General features: G+C 29.9%; 1 protein-coding gene across 1 annotated transcript in view; it reads right to left on the minus strand.

Annotated features, from left to right (window-relative positions):
• LOC118198847 (nucleolar pre-ribosomal-associated protein 1) overlaps window positions 1-18372 on the minus strand; it is a 172668-nt gene that overhangs the window by 49794 nt on the left and 104502 nt on the right. The window contains exons 20-22 of the mRNA XM_085815882.1: window positions 15309-15656; window positions 10083-10324; window positions 7841-7917 (exon numbers count right to left, since the gene is read on the minus strand). Of these exons, the coding sequence (XP_085672008.1) occupies window positions 7841-7917; window positions 10083-10324; window positions 15309-15656 (667 nt within the window). The remainder of the gene's footprint in view (window positions 1-7840; window positions 7918-10082; window positions 10325-15308; window positions 15657-18372) is intronic.

Consider the following 18372-nt stretch of genomic DNA (forward strand, 5'->3'; position numbering starts at 1 on the left):
ATACACAGAATAAGACTACATTTTTAATAATGAATTAACTTTAAACAGTAGCTAAGTAATACCTGAAAGTTCAGTTACTAATTCTTAAATGCAAATAGTACAAAAATAACTGCAAGTAAAAAATTTTGAAAACATTTTACCTTTTAATGGAAAAATAATACTTTAATCAATTTTCATACAAATGCTAAGAAAAGTAGCAGATTTTGCCATCATTAAGAAAGAAGCTTAGTGATTTTGTTCACAGGACTGCTATCACTAATAAAAAATTTTCTAATGTCTCATTACTAATATTGGATCTAAATTTAGTCCTTGTTTTTGTAACAACACCGAAAACCCTGAAACTCTCTGCATTACTATGGGGAATTGTCAGAATGGCCAACATTATTTTCGACAGTTCACTGCACTATAAAATCCATCACCAGCTTTCAGTTTTTCAATTAAACTCCACCTGTTAGTTTTACAATTTTATTCCAGTTTTTTAGTTGTAAACTGCAAAATTGCGAATGGAATTTATCAATTACAACATCAATACCATCATCTTTCCAAACTAAATGACGTAAAACAGGAGATATTTTCAAAAAATATCTTATATCAGAAAAAGACAAATTTGCTAGAACAGAAAAATCAGCAACTTTCCCATGTAAAATCAATTCATCATTGGCTGGAAATTTAAACAGTATGTAATCACATACTTGGCAGACATAGCTTCTGATGTGGATATAAAACTTTCTTTTGTCTTCCTCTGAAAGTTCTCCCACTACTTAGTTTCAGTTCCCATTACCAAATCTTTCTCTTTCTTCTGATTTTCTATTTTGCCATAAATCACGATATATAGAATTAGAAGACAAAACAAAGGTTGATTTTAGAATTTGATAAAATTTCTTTAAATAAATCAACTGATTGCAAAACATGAGCTAATAGACTTCTATGTAGAATTTCCTTGTAGAATTGTGTTAAGAACATCAAATGATGGCAAAATAGAGCACACACACACACACACACACAAAAAAAAAAAAAAAAGAGAGAGAGAGAGAGAGAGAGGAAAAACTTCGTTAAAACCTGAAGACATAAACACAAATGTTCGTTCTTCACAAGATAAAATTTATAGTACTTGGAAAATGTTTCCATCGTTCAGCAAATTTTTTACTTTGAGATAACTTTGTATCAGCTTTACACTAATAATTTGTAGTACTATTTTGAGAACTGCCAATTAAATTGCTTTATTTTTCTCACAGCTATTTTTAACAGTGGAAGTAGTAACTATATTTCCATTTATTTTAAGTACTTTATAACTTTCAATACAGCCTTTCATCTTAACTCCAGCAGCATTTACTTTTTCCTTAAAAAATGTAAGAAGTGGGTTCGATTGGTCAAGTTAAACATTTCTGTAAAGATAACCAGCATGCTTCAAAATTTTTCTTCCTTTCAGAATTCTTTTCAAGATAATAATAAATATCAACAATGTGTTCATCTACACTTAGTGGTAAAGAAGGTGGCCCCTTCTCAGCTGCTAAATTTAAAAGACGATTGGTGCACCTCATAGTTCACAAATCTGAATTTTCTTTTTTAAATGCTTACATCACCAGTCTTCAAAGCCTACCAATACTGATTGAAACATATTACTGCTGCATTGTGCACTGCACTAAGTGCTAGGCAATTATCCAGAGAAATAGCATTTTCTGTTAAAGTTTTAATAATTAGCTGTCCTCTATAAAAGGCTGTCAGATCTCTTTTTAAAATGGGGAAAGAAAGTAAACTACACTCAATTTCTGAAGAGATTGAAAAAAAAAAAAAGAAATAACGATTGGACACAGTTCTGCATCGATACTCTTGCTTCCATCTGTAAAGATGCAGAAGGAGCTGTTTTAATGCAATAAATAACCGAAGCATTATTTTTCATCATCATTTCTTTCACAACTCCAGCCATTTTTGTTCTTGCACTCGTGTATTTCTTAGCGATTTCATTATTGGAAACATTTTTTCCAAATAAAGCTGCAGCATTGCATTCAGTGGCAGTTTGTCCTCCAGTAAAAAGGCAAAGAATGAGCATTCTGAATAACTTTTTTATCCTTTTTCCATATAAAAAAGTTAATTATCCCTTTTTTTTTCCAATACAACTCATGTCATCATTAAGTTTTTGTGTATGCACTTGCCACCGTGTAAAATTGAAAAATCAGAAAAACAAATGGGACACATCTTTATAATCATATCACATTATTACAACATCATATTATGTTTCCTTGGTGAAAGAATAGAATGAAAGTCATCAGTGTTCAATTTTTGAAAAGCACATGAGCATTTTACCTTTTATAACTAAGACAAAAGATTCCAGTTCCTTAAAACTATTTCTCGAAAGCATGTGAAACTCACAGTGCTTAGTGGCAAGACTAATGAAATAACAACCTTGATCTTGCTTTGTGCTCATTAGCTAATATATGCCAGATGACCAGCAGCGATATTTGATGTTCATTGGAGAACTGAAACATGTTTTCAGACACATATGCTCTGACACACAAATCAGTCTCACTGATGTTTGCAACCAAAACATCTCACTGATGAAATTAATTTAGTTTTCTTTTATATGCAATGCAGAGGAAAAAAAAAAGTGTATTCAGATGCCCAAAATCACTTTTTTGGGTGCAAATTATTTTGTCAAAGTTGTAGGCAACAATTATTATTGGTTCATAATAACTACAACTACTTCTACTAGATAATAACTACTAATTTCCTTTCACCTATAGTTTCAGTTTTAGTTTTGAAGGTTGTAATGGCAGAAATCAGCAAGGAGTTAGCAAGCACTACAAAGAATAATAAAGATGTTATATATGAAAAAAATTGATTCTTGCTTTTGTTTTTTGCCGTTTAAATTATTATAAAAAAGAACTTTGCAAGCAACTACAAAGTATTAAACAAAACTACATAAAAATCATAAAAAACATTAAGAATAAGAGAAAATCAGGAGAAATATGCCGTAACTCAGCATGGTGGGAGTACAGTCATAAATCAGAATCTCTTGTTTAAATCGGGAGAGTTGGTAATTCAGCGATGGTAAATCGAAAACTGCTAATTTAGTGCATGGACTATTCAGAGCCCTTTTCATGATAATGAACTAAAGTAACTGTGGTTAGGACTGCCTGCCCTTTATCAACAGTTTGCAACCCACATTGGCAATTTACTTTTGGACGATAATAAGAAGCTGTCCAATTACTTGATATCTTCCATCAATAATTTTATAGTAATTTTTGTCACTTGCAGAGCACTATTTAAATTAATACTCTGTGACTTGCAAGAATAATTGCAATGTTATTTCAGGGAAAAAAATGTAATAAACATAAAGTAGAGATACATTGCAACCAGATATAAGATGTATTGGGAATAAAAAGTCTTAAAATAATTTGATTTTATTAATTTATTAATTCTTATAATAAACATTAAACTACTACTCATTTATTGGGTGGGGGAGAGCCTAAATCCATTAAAAATAGTTGAGCTACATCCCAGTTTTCAGAAGTACGTACGAACAATGCAAATGCACAGTTTAAATGCAGTAAGATAGTACACAACATTTAATAATATCCACTCTTTAAGGATTATAAAAAATTTTAAAACATGATAAATTCAAGCTCAAATCTGAAGAACTGATTCATCAGCTGAAGATATAAATACATCTTAGATAGTATAAACATGTGAACATAACTTTCACATAACATAATACATGTAGAGTTGCCAACTCTCCTGATTTAAGCAGGAGACTCCCTATTTTGGACCATTCTCCTACCAACCCGATTTTCAATATATTTTTCCCGACTTTTTTTTTTTTATTATTCTTAAAATTTCTCATGATTTTTATGTATATTGGCTTACTTCTGGCTTCCTATACTTTGTTCTTTGCACCAAAAAAGTGATTCTGGGTGTCGCTTGGTTTTTCTCTAGATTATATCTGAAAGAAAACCAAACTCATTTCAGCAGTGAAAAATTATGCCGCGCTTCTGTTCTGAGAGCGAGACCACCCCATGTGTTAAAAAATGTTGTGTTCCAGTTCTCCAATCAGCATCAAGCACCAGTGCGTACAATCTGGCATATATTAGCCAATGAGCTAAACCAAGATCAAGGCTGTAATTTCATTCATCTTGTCATTGACTGGTGTGAGAGCACATGCTTTCGGGAAATAGTTTAAGAAATTACAATCTTTTGTGTTAGTTATGTATGCAAAAAAGCTGCTTTTCAAAAAACATACACAGATGACTTTCCTTCTATTATTTCCTCATGAAAGTATCATACATTTGCAATGTGTACTGTTTGTCATTGCGATTTTTTTTTAAATTTTGCATGGTAAAAGGGCCGACGCTCTCAAACATGTGTGTGCACAAAAACATGACAACATGAATTCTGTTGAAAATAAAAAAAAATAGAGTTTACTCACGAAACAAAGGACCAAAAAGTTATTAATGCCGAATGCCTGTTCTCTGCCTTTTTACTTGAGCAAAACCTGCAACTGACTGCATCGGATTATGCAACAGCTTTATTTAGAAAAATGTTCCTCTATAGCAAATGGCTGCAATTGTTAAAGAAATGGCTATGAAAAATAAATCTTCAGTTATTGACTGCATTGAAACAGCTCCATTTTGCCTCTCTACGGATGAAAGCAATAATACCGATTCAAAATTATATAAATTTGCTGTCTTTTATTTTAATCCAGTGTCTTCAGAAATTGAGTGCAGTTTACTTCCTGTTCCCACCTTAGAAGGACATTTAACAGGCTTTAATATAGCACAGCTAATTATTAAAACTTTAAACAAAAATGCAATTCCTCTAGATAATTGCTTAGCACTTGGTGCTGATAATGCAGCAGTAATGTTAGGTTTAAAGATAGGTGTTGCAGGCAACTTAAAAAAAGAAGCTTCAGATTTGCATATTACGAGGTGTGCCTGTCACATCTTAAATTTAGCAGCTGAAAAATGAGCAGCTTCTTTACCAATAAATGTGGATGAACACATTGTTAATATTTATTATTATCTTGAAAGGAGTTCTAAAAGGAAGAAAAAATTGAAACAATTCCAACAGCTGCATAATACTGAAATAAGAAAAATTTTGAAACATCACACGCTGACTATCTTTAAAGAAATGTTTATCTAGAATCCATGATCAATAGAACCCACTTTTTTTGCATTTTTTAAAGAAGTAAATGCTTCTACAGTAAAAATAAAAAGCTCAATGCAAAGTTATAAAATACCTAAAGTAAATGGAGATGTAGCTACTACTTCAGCTGTTAAAAATAGGTTTGAGAAAAACAGTAATTTCTGCACCAGTGAAGAATTTACTTGGCAGTTTCAAAATAATACTACAAAATATAAGCGTAAAGCTGATACAAATTTCTCTCTATCTCTCTCTCAAAAATGTTTTTCTCTTCCGACCTTAACAAAGCTTTTTGTTCTTTTGTACAATTCATTTTGCGATCATTCGATGTTCTTAACACAGTTCTACAAAGCTGAATTCCATTAATTTATGTTTTGGAATCAATGATTTATGATCTGTTTAAAGACATTTTTATCAACATTTGTAAAACCAGTCATTGTCTTGGCTTCTAATTTTATATATAATGTGATTTATGGTGAAATAGAAAGTCAGAAGAAAGGTGAAGATTTGGTAATATGGGCTGCAACTAAAAAAGTAGTGGAAGACCTTTCACACAAAGAAAAAAATATATTTTATATATATGTTAGACCCATATCACATGACGTTTGTTTCACTCGAACAACTGTTTTGGACAAGATTTTTCACTGGTTTACTATTGAAAGAAAGACGTTCAACTTTTTCCTTCCTTTCCAAAAAAATTTCAAGTTGTTCATTTTCAACCAATCAGCTATCAGCTTCGAATGCTATCAGCTTGTTTGCAATAGGGAACCAGTTTCCCCTGTGTAACCCCAAAGCGATCTATGGTGATTGGCTGTTGTGACAAAGCAGAAAATTTTTTCCAAACAGTTGTTCTTCCGAAACAAACCGCCATGTGATAGCAGCCTTAGATGCTACTTCTGCCAAGTATATGATTACATACTACATTAATTTCCAATCAACGATGAAGTGATTTTGCACGCTAAAGTTGCTGATGTTTCTACTCTAGCAAATGCATTTTTTTCTGATATAAGAATTTTTTTAATAGATTTCCAGTTTTACTTCATTTAGTCATGATATTAATGTTGCAACTGATAAATTGCAGTCACAGTTTTGCAGTTTACAATTAGAAAACTTGGATGAAGTTATAAAACCAGCTGGCATTCACACCCAGTGGAGTTTAATTGGAAAACTGAAAGATGCTGATGGAATTTTAAAAGTATTTAAAGTATTTAAAGAACTGTCTAGAATAATGTTGGCTATTCTGACAATGCCCCATAGTAATGCAGAATGTGAAAGGATTTGCAGTGTTGCTGCGAAGACAAGGACTATCTTCAGATCTAACATTAATAATGACTTGTATGAAAACTGATTAAAGCATTATTTTTTGTTAAAAGATGGAAATAAGAAAAATGTTTTTTATAAGTAAGTATTTTTGTACTGTTTGCATTTAAGAATTAGTAACTGAACTTTCAGATGATTATTTAAAGTTAATTCCTTATTAAAAATACATTTTCATAATTTAAAAAATATTTTTGTCGTTAAGAAAAATCTCCCAATTTTTTAGTGTCTTAGGTTGTTAAGTATGTACATGATATTTTTAAGTTATATTTTAAAATACTCCTGACAATATTTTAAATACAGTACATTGGTCAATAAAAGACATGACCAAAAATACTGAAAAGCATGGATTATAATTACAATACATGAAATAATAATTACAGTTTAAATTTTTTCAAAAAAAAAAAAAAAAAAAAGAGAACAATCTTGACCTTAAAAAAGAAATCAAATGCTGCAAATCAAATCAAATTCATAAGATGCATAAGAATTTGTACATCAATAGCAGAAATATGTAATTGTTTCCCCTATGATAGTAATGTAATCACCAATGAAGAGATATAAATAAAAATATCGAAAAAAATGTGCATTATAATTATAATGCTTAAGCGTGAAATAATGGCTAGAGTTGTATGGTTTTATGTTAATCAAACAACTATCCTATAATTTTGCCTGTGCTTTAAAACTTCTACTTTTGTCGCCTTCCTCCCCAACCATCAAATGCAAATAAGTGTAACATATTTAAATGCAACAGTCTGAAAGAGTTTTTAGCATCTGCAGCTGACTATCACTCTGTACTTCTGCAAATGAATTATTTAAATTGGTTTTAGCTTCACTAGTTTTAATTGCTTCATGAAAGATGGTTCAGCCAAACCTTTGTAAGCATGTTTCATTTTGTATTTGCTTTTACTCAAGCACTTGTTCTGAATTTCCTGCTAGCTGTGGAGTAAAAAAAAAAAAAAAAAAAAAGTTTTTTTTTTAAACTTCTTCTGAGTGTGTCTTATCAGCTTAGAGGTTTAGAGGGGATAATTAATCTGACTGACTGCATGGTTCTAGGAGTTGACAATCAGAGTAGATTAGAATTTCACACAGTTATCTTTTCTCTAAATCTTTATTAATAATATTAGCCTTAAAATTAAAATTTAAAATAAAAACTTCATAGAGGGATGAAAAATAATTTTAGATACACACTTGTTTATATGTCAGCGACAGAAATAACAATGGTTCTTTTTAATAATGTTTGAATATTTTTAATTTATAATATATATATGATAAAATTTTACCAACAGATTACAATAATCTTTATTTTTCAGAGAAAACTTAAATTTAGTCATTTTCTTTTAATATTTAAAAACTAGCAAATTTCATTATATTTATTAAAAATACTTACTTCATTCCCACTTTTAGCATGCTCAGGAAAAAATTATCAATCTCAAATAATTCTTGTATATTTATATGAGACATATCCTATAAAGAGAATTGCATTAGTAACTCACAAATTTTAAACCTATATTAAGAACACTAATATTGCCCAGGGTAAAAATCAGCTATCAAGTACAGATATTACAAACTGATGGAAGATCTTTGGATTTACAGAGGTTGTTTGCATATTTTTGAAAAATTTTTTAAGCAACTAACTCAAATTAATGATGCATAAAAAATAATTGACAACAGGCTTTATTATTGGGGCATAAATTTGATAAGCTAAAAATGTCCCATATTTTAAAGATATCGATATGCTTTTGCACTTTTTGAAGAAAAATATTTTCTTTTTTCAACGTTAATAAAAGAAAAAAAAAAAAAAGAGTGCGAGAATTTTGACACAATGTCCAAATGTACAATAAAATATTTGCACAAAACAAAATAAAACAATTTTTTAAGAGAAAATAAAAAGCCAAATATTTACTTAAATTTTTTTTGAGTTGTTTTGTTGAAAATGATAAGTTTGAAAATTTCAAAAATAAGTACTTTTTTCATTGATTGTGAAAATTAGTGAACATTCTGCCAAACTTGTCCCATTCATTTTGGTGAAAGTTTGAAGGAGCAGCTTGCTTTTTATTTATTAAAATAATCAACAGATAAAAGTTATGGACATAGCATATAATTCTGGAGTCGTGGAACCCCAAATTCTCCCATTAATAGAAATTCATTTATTACAGATTTTCAAGTTGCAACATCACTGTTTATCCATTTTCCAATAAAATTCCATATAGTGTCCATTAATATGCATTTTTTTTAATGTCAGAACTTTGAAAATATTACACAAAAATGTTCCTTGCATGCAACATCCCTAATTATAATCATTTTTTAAAATGCCAGGCAAAAACAGAGAAATAATTCTAAACTTATATCCTTCTTTGCTATTTACTAAATTAGCTTAAGGATTAATAGGTGTTATACAACACCAAGGCAAAAGCTCTTATGTGTGGGTTTTTTATGTCATGCTTATTCATTATTGGTGCTAAATCACACTGTTTGGCAAGTTTTGTTTATTAAAAATGATTGATGGGGCAAAAATACTGAAAAATTAAATCTATGGTCCTAAAAGAAAGCCAAATAAAACTATGGATAACATTATCACTTTAAAATGCCTTTTTTTTTACTGTGAATAAAATAAACAACAACAAAAAGGAGAAAATGCAACGTTCAAAACCTTCATATGAAACGTGGCAGAATGATTAGATATAAACGCTTTACGAAAATCTTTTTCATGTAAAAACAAAAAATTGTTATGAAAAAGAGATCAATTATCTGCTATAAAAGAAGACGGAAAAATTCAAACCTTGGTTTCAACAGCCTAAAGGAATTTTCTGTAAAAGGTTTATAATCATAGATGTCTTTTCAATCATCGAAAACTGAAATTAAAATAAGTCAAACGAAATGCTAAAAACAAACTTTACATATTACTAAATCAAAGTCGTAACCCTCCAATTTAAAATAGAAATCACACTTCTTTAACAATGCAATGGAAAAAAGAAACTTAATTTCACCAAGACAAAGCCATAAGTCACACATCCAACATTTATGACTCAATTTCTGGAAACAGTGGTAAGGGAGACTGGCTAAAAATGTTTCATTTTAAGCTATTAAGCTGCATATCAATTTTTATGACAGATAGGCATTTCTTTATTTTCCATAAAAAATGTTCCCACTTTTCTTGTACTATTCTATATAGTTAATCACTTGTTCAAATTCCAAATATTTCAGCAAAGTCTTCTATTCTGGCATTGACAGACTCCGTGAGCACTTGATCAAAAGACGAACTAAAAAAAGTAGCACAGGAAGAATGGGAAAAAATTCTCATGGCAGAATAAAGAGAAGCCTTTCTGCCATAAAATTCATAGTTCAGCATGATAGTAAAAAAAAAGGGGGGATGCCAGACAGAGCATTTAAAAAACATGTGAACACTTCTACAGATTAAGTTACAAGTTCAAAAACTATTGAAAGTAAGTTAATAAAAAAAATAATGAGCAAAATGTTATCAGCTTGATATATCATCCTGAATTACATAGCCATGATACAGCTATATAATTTATTACAAATATGAAAGAGGGGAACATAAACAATTATTTGCATTTAAAATAAATAATAAAATAAGATTGAAAAAGAATGTTTTCATTAGTATAGAATACCTGTAAAATGCCAACAATAAAATTTTGTAGATTTGTGTCAATTAATCCATTTCTATTGGCAGCAGATGAAATAGTAGATGTGTACCACAACAAAGCAAACCTCAAAACTGGCAAATCGGACTTTCCGTTCTCAAGTAAGCCATTTCTCCATACTTTCAAAAGTGGAAGGAGAATACTCATTTCTGTAGGGCTTTTGTCATTATCTTCAAGTAATTTAAAATACTTGCTCAACTTTCGTATAGCTAGGTTAAATATTAAAAAAAAAGTAAAAAATATGATAGTTAATACTCATATTTATTTTTCAGCATTGTAATTTTTAACAAATTGTATAAGAAATCATAAAAAGCATTTTTCAATTTAAAAATGTCTATACCAATATGAATAGCATTTATTGTTTTAAAATATCCTTTCCAAATTTACACATTACGGCTTCAGAAAAATTTATGGCTCTGTTTATAATCAAATATTCTTAATAAGATATGCAAAGTGAAATAGAACCATTTTTCCCTTATAAAAATAGTAAAATTTGTGAAAATATTGAATGATCCTGAGAAATAATATTGAAGTAGTTAGAAGAAAATATTATAAATATATAAAAAATCATAATTATTGGAAACTTATAGTTAATGTCACAGTACGATAATCTATTTTATTCCCTAGAAACAATGCCAGACAAATCCCTTCATTTTTATTATATTATTAAACAGAATATGAAAAGTATGACTTTTTTAACAGCTGTAAATTATTACACAAATGCAGCCAGATAACAGTGCAGAGAATAATATTTCTTTATTAAATTTCATATTGTGCATCATATTATGGAAACTTAGGACCAGAAACATTTTATTTATTAAGTTTCAGATTAAAAACATTAGTTAATGATTACACAAGGAATAATTTTTCTTAAATCACATTATTTGACATTCTTAATTTTTAAGGTATTAAAATATTATTAAGATGCACATACTTTTCAGAAAAACCTTATACATTCTGCAACAAAAAATTCACAGTCACAATTATAATCTAAACTAAATTAATAAAACTAAGCAGTATTCTCTCAGGTACGTAATACATGGCACTAGGAATAGCATTTATTAATTACAAAAATATTACAAATGCACATAAAAATTATAAAATTTACATGCTAGACATTAATTGTATTACAATTTAAATCATTTGGGTAGATTATTACAATAAAATTAAAGTGGAGGTGGCCATCAAAAACACTACTTGTTCATGACCCATGGGTCAACAATCACCAGTGTGGAACAACACAGTAAATTTAAATAGACTATTACAGTAAAATTAAATTTGATTAACATCAGTGATAAATAGCAATTGACAAGCTTGTTAGTGAATAAGGATTCATGGGTTTGGTTAAGATTATTTAAAACTTTAAGGTAACTCATTATTAAAATTTAAGGTCATTTTAAAGCACCCATTAAAACTATTCACCATTTGTGAACTATGGGTTGAGAGACATCATTGTGGGGTAAAGCAGTGCATTTCTAGTAACTTATAAAAATAAAATTAAATAAAAAGACAACAGTGAGCTACAAACTGCTTTTAACTAGCTATAACTAAGACGTAAATCATTGACTGCCAATTTGTAAGTCATCAGAATAGGACAATGTAATAAATTTAGATAAAATTTAAAAGTAAAACTTAACTCAAGAACATCAGTATCATTAAGATTATTGGTCAGCAGTAAACATTAACTCCATTAGTCATCCATGACCTATGGACTGAAGATCATTAAATGCACGGCATTGAAGTATTTTGGGTAAAGACAACTTTTGCCAAAACACATGGATGATAAATACACTTCAAAGTCCGAGATCCAGACATACAATATCTGGAATAATTTAAAATCCAGACCTTAAAGCCACAAACAAAAAAATTTTTTAGGAATTTTTTTTTATTCTTTATGCATGAGCTTATGATTTTTCCCCCATAAGAAAACATATGGAAAACCATGATTCTTAATTTCCTTTTGTTACAAAAATACTTAATAAATAAAATATTTCGTTACAAATCATTTTAGCATAAATTTGTGTGATCAATAATTTGGCTCCATAGCTGCATATCTGCTTGGCATACATCTCAAACTGAAACATTCTACACAGAAACATCGTTGATTTTACAACTACTAATATTTTAAATCCTTGATGTCAACCCAGCGAATCATTATTTATTATATTTTGCGTTCATCCCCCCATATGTTTATTAACACATGCCAACTTGAGTAATGACTTATCCAGCAATGCCTAAACAATTTTTTTATATTAGTAATCGAATAACAAAGAGTATGGAAACCTTTTGTGTTGCCATCACTCACAGATTTTTAAGTTTAATGTGTGAAATATTGATAAAGAAAAATTTAACAAAAATTTCTTTCTATATGCTAAAAATAAATTTTGTTAATGATACTCATAGCCAAAAGATTACATTTAGTTTAATTTAAATTAAGAATAACTGATATTTTAATCACATAAACCCAGAATCGGCGGCAGACCTCATATGGCCGCACCAGGTGGCAGAATTTAGGGAAGACAAAGCTTTTGGAATTTAGAGAAGCACTGATTAACAAAATTAAGAGATGATAAAATTTTTTTAATTTAGGGAAAGCACTGAGACCCAGAATTAAGGAATGACAAAAATTTAGTATTTAGGGAGGCACTTGGTAGCAGAATTTAGGAACTGCAGAGACTGCACCAGAGGGCAAAATACCTAGTGCATCAGGAGGCAAAATACACTTAGTAAGCTTAAGTATATGTGGGAATTTATTTATTCAGGACTCGGATAAGACTTAAGCATTGTATAACAAATAACTAAATTAATACAATGCAGGTTTAATTGTCTCAGTGTGCAAAAGAAGCAAGACAAAATTTAACAGAACACAGTGTCTTTTGTCACCAATCTCATGCTACATAGCCAATAATGTATAGCTGATGCTGTTAAGCTAAGCTAAAATTATACTTTACTGATTCCAAAGAATTTCAGTTACTATAGCAGATTGCACTATTCCTTAACTTTCTGATTTGATCCAGCTTATTATTTTTTGCAGGCTGTTATAATTAAAGCAATTTTATGGAAACTAAAGTTTGAACTTTCAATTATATCAAAAAGAGTTTCTAATTCTGGAGCTACTAACAAGATATATAAAGAGAAAGCATGTTTTGATGTCCATTAAACAAAAAGTGGGATTGCTGCAAAAAATAGACATAGGTACAGCTGTCTCAAAATTATGTGAGGAGTATGGCATTGGAATGTCAACTGTACATGATTTAAGAAAACAGGAAAAGAAACTTTATGAATTTTTTGTGGATTCCGACACCTCACACACAATGAATAACAGACAAATTATTCATTATGCTTAAAGTGATGTTCATGACTAAGTAATGACTGAATGGTCAGACAGAGACACAGTGAGGGCGTGCCATTGATAGGTTCAATGCTAATGGCTCAAGCCAAAATATTTCATGAAAAAATGAACTTAAAAACTGAGTGCACATATTAGACAGACGGGTTAACCAAATTTTAAAATCGCTGTGGTATAATGGAATTAAAAATCAGGTGAAAAAGCTTCAGCTGATATTGAAGCTGCTGATCTATTTGCAGATGAATTCACTGAGCTCATTAATAGGAAACATTATCTCCAGGATAAATTTACAATGCTGATGAACCTGATCTTTTCTAGGAATATGTACCGTGAAATGCCTTGGCAAGCTCTACAGAAAACACTCTAACTGGTGTCAAAGATTCCAAAGCTAAACTAACAATTTTAGCATGTGCAAAAGCTGTAGGAACACACAAGTGTAAAAGTTTCCTAATCAGAAAAAATGCACAACCTTGAGCATTAAAAGGAGTAAAGATTTTCCCATAATATATCATATAAATAAAACAGCATGGCTAACACAAGCGTTAATGTATGATTGGTTTCAAAATAAATTATTTCATACCTGAGGCTGGGTAAAATTTGAATTCGGTTGGTTTACCTGATGATCCAAAAATTGTCCTGATTGTAGATAACTGTTTAGCTCATATTTTACTTAAAGTTTTAATGAAAGATAATGTATCCATGTTATTCTTTCCACCAAACTGTATTCCCATCATTCGGCCTATGGATATTAGAATAGTGAGCATGCTGGAATGCAAATCTAAAGAAGCAGTTTTAAAATCCATGTTAAATTTCTTGAATAATGACAAGACGATTCAAGAAGTTTTGAAATATTTTAGCATAAAATCTGCTATGTGGAGCATTGGAAGATCATGAGAGGATGTTACTTTAAAAAACAGATACTACAGATACTTTAAAAAATGCTTGGCATAATTTATAGCCAGCTACCATATTTCATGGTGAGGATGATGAAGATGATAGCTGCAAATTTGAAGCCTTTTGGATATCACAAACCACCAGTGAAATTTTCCAATCAATGGATTTTGTAAAGAAATGTGGAGAAGCAGAAATAAATGAAGATAATATAACAGAAGTTTTTCATTGCGATGACAATGCTCCAATCATCAATCAATTAACAAATGGTGAAATCTGCAGTATGGTTCTAGATTCAGAAAATACTGTTGCCGATAGTGAAGAAAGTGACAGAAAGGTTATTGAAAATGAAAATATTTCGATTGAAAAGTTATTAGGAATTCTCGACACAACAAGTACAGGACATGAATGTCTTTGTGGAACTTTGCAACTGAACAAGAAATTATGTCTATCTATATAATTAAACAGAAAGTATTAGCATAACAAATTAAGCAAGTTAAACAATATACATTCAAAGAAATGTTTAATAAAGTAAACAAATAAGTATTAAGCTTTTTTTTTTTTTTTTTTTTTTTTGTAAATTTTGATACTCTTTAGATCATAAATGCTTCATTATTTCATAAATTATGATTTCATATTTTTAGTTTTATAATTTTTACATGCCATCTTACTAGATTTAAACTGATAATCTAAATCTGGAAAAATCACAAATCCGGAAATGATGAAGTCCCGATGAGTTTGGATTTCAGACTTTGTACTGTAGTAATACTAGCAAATTTTAGCAAGCTAAAAATTCTGTCTGGATATTTTACCAAGGAAATTAATATTCATCACTAATAAATAAAATATTTAAAATTGTGTTTAATTTAATAATGTCAAAATATTTTTAAATCAGCAAATGCATGCTATTACATTCAAAAGACAATGCATAAAAAATTTTTAAATCTACTTACACAGGTATTTTTCATGAAAAATCAATTCCATGGTTTTTCCAATATCGCATTCATTTAGCAATGAAGCCTCAGGAATTAAAGTCTTTGAAGTAAAGAACTTGGAAAATATTTCCCAATAAGATGAGGCTATATGCTTCAAGAACTCTTCATCTTGTTGATTTCTTTCCATTGTGAAATTTTTCACACATTTACTAACCAGATACACAAAATCAACATCTTTCATTGTTTCAATATTTTCACAAATTTTAGTTTGGATCACACTTCTGAATTGGCTATTCAGATCGAGTAGCATTCCCAATACTGGGAAATCTTCACTTAAACAATACTGGAATAAGTGCAAACAAGAATCTAGAAATAAAATAATATGAACAGAGTTTTAGAATTTAATACCTATAATGCATTTTGGGAGAGAAGACAAGCAATTACAAATTATAACAAATAACTAAAAATAAAATACATATGAAAAAACCTAAATGACTTTTACAGTGGTTATTTTACAAGGTAATAAAAAAATTAAATTGTGTTAAAATAACAGTATCATATCATGTGAAGAAAATATGACATAAATTAACAACATGAGAAAAATAAAGACCTAAGAAGGTCACTTATTGCTTTTAAATTGCTGCTTTTTAAGCACATAATTTTATCTAAAAGGTAAATTAAAATTCTTATGCATGTTGAAGTTAAATACTGCTGTGAACCAAGTATATAACAAGCCGTGACTGATAAATTAAAGATCTTATGTCTTGTGAAATGACACTTGCCAAGTCACAGAACTGAAAAGTGCTGATAGTATAATGAAACATAACATGGATCAGTTGTGAAAAATGGAAAAAAATACTACATATATTTTTAACATCAAAATAACAAGAATATGTACAGCTTTTAAATCTCTCACTAACTGTAAGTTATGTAAAGTTTTAATTTGAAAAATTAAAAATTTTAAGCCACTTCCAAATCACAACACCAATAAAAATTGACAATTTGCTATATATTACATTGATGAAAAACACCTCAATAGCATCCCAAAACTAAAGAATTTATAATATTAAAATTCTAGGAAAAAAGGCAGCCATGGCAATCCATAATTATTCTCCTACTTTTATTTCATTGTACTTCTGTTAATAACAATTAATCAATATTCTTATCACAGTAATCTGTTAAATGTCATTGCTTATGCCTTGCAAGTATTCACCCACCGCAAGATTAGCATGAGTACACAAGATTATGGTAGCTAGTTTATCTGTTTTAAACTATATTTGGATTCCAACAAGGAGCTCAGGTAGTTATTTAAAATGGTGCTGAGATGATGCACAAGGAAGAAGGGAAGGTATGCAACAATGTTTTGACATCCACCTTAATACTTTTTTCAAGATCTTCTTGCATGTAATATTATATCTTCAAGACTTAGAAACGTTTTCCAAAAGCTGCTCATTCCTTTCAGATAATAAACTAATAATAACAGCAACTATTGTGTCAACCAGAAAGTAGTGTTGCACCTTTATGATAAATACAAATGAAGCAGTATAAAAACATAAAGCAAGGTGCTATTTAAACTCCAGGCTGTTGAAAGAATTCTGAAGTGACCTGAAGAGACAAAACTTCGAGGGGGAAAAAGTTTACAGAATATGGAGAGTGACACAAAACATCCCAGCCAGTAAGTCTGTCTGGCATCCATTGAAATGTGGGATTGAGCATTATCATGATGGAAAACAGTACCTCAATGACTGATCAGTTTTGGGTACTTTGCTTTAATTTCTGCTTTTAAAACTGACATTTGGGTATAATATTTTTTTTAATTTAATTATCTGATTTGGTAGCAACAGTTCAGAATATACAATTTCTTATAACCCTACTAAACATAAAGTTTTTTTTTTTCCTTCAGATTCAGACCCACTCTCAATGTTACTAAAGTAGGTTCTCTTGGCTTAACCCATGATCTTTTCCTAGTAACATTACTGCCAAGTACAGTCGAAAGTCGTTAATTCGGACCTCAAAGCTACAAACTTTCTGCGCATGCGCCGTGTTGACGAAGTTTGTAAGACCTTTACGGCCGCGAATATGCGTGTGCGCATTCGCAAAATACGTTTACAAATGCACATTTAATGTATAACGAACAGTATAAGCTAAGCTAAAATTATCTAATTCAGTTAATGTTACAGATTGCGTTGTTCCTTAATCTTCGAATTGGATTTGGCTTATTATTTTTTGCAGACTGTTAGAGCAATTTTATAAAAGTAAGCTTGAACTTTCGATTATGTCAAATAGAATTTCTGATATATATTTACTAATATGTAAAGGATCTACAAAGTGAAAGTATGTTTCAAAGTCCATTAAACAAAAAGTGGAATTGCTGCAAAAAATGGATAAAGGCATATCCTTCATTTCTCTACCCATTCCGAAATCTGTTTATCAATTTCACGCTGCTCTGCAACAGAGGACGCCGCACAATGAATTGAAAGTTGATCTGTCAGCACTATCCTTATCTTCAGGGCAGATGTTTTTATTTTATTTGGCTTATAATTCCTTACTAAATGTAGTATTTCATCTCGATGTACTCCATCTTTGATATGATTTAAATCAAATTCCTCGTCATTATAATTCGCTTCCGATAGTGAAGAAAGTGACCCAGAGGTTATTGAAAACGAAAACATTTCGATTGACAAATTAGTCGGTATTTTCAACACAGCAATTATAGGACTTGAACAGCAGAACTTTGTAACTAAACAAGAAATTATGTCTGTTTAATAGAATTAAAGAGAAAGTATTATCACATGAAACGAAGCAACTTACATTGAAGAAAATGTTTAATAAAGTAAACAAATAAATATTAAGCTTTTTGTAAATTTTGATACCCTTTAGATCATAATTGTTCTTTATTTCATAAATTACGGTTCCATATTTTTAATTTTATAATTTCTGCAAGCCATTTTACCAGATTTAAACTGATGATCTATAATCCGGAAAAATCGATAATCCGGAATCGCCGAAGTCCCGACGAGTCCGGATTAACGACTTTTGACTGTATCTGTTTCTCATCTCCAGAAATGAGCAATTTAAAAAA

Source organism: Stegodyphus dumicola, chromosome 4 (genome assembly GCF_044657685.1).
Source record: "Stegodyphus dumicola isolate Sdum_Otavi_A_Nest chromosome 4, ASM4465768v1".
Lineage (NCBI taxonomy): Eukaryota > Metazoa > Arthropoda > Arachnida > Araneae > Eresidae > Stegodyphus > Stegodyphus dumicola.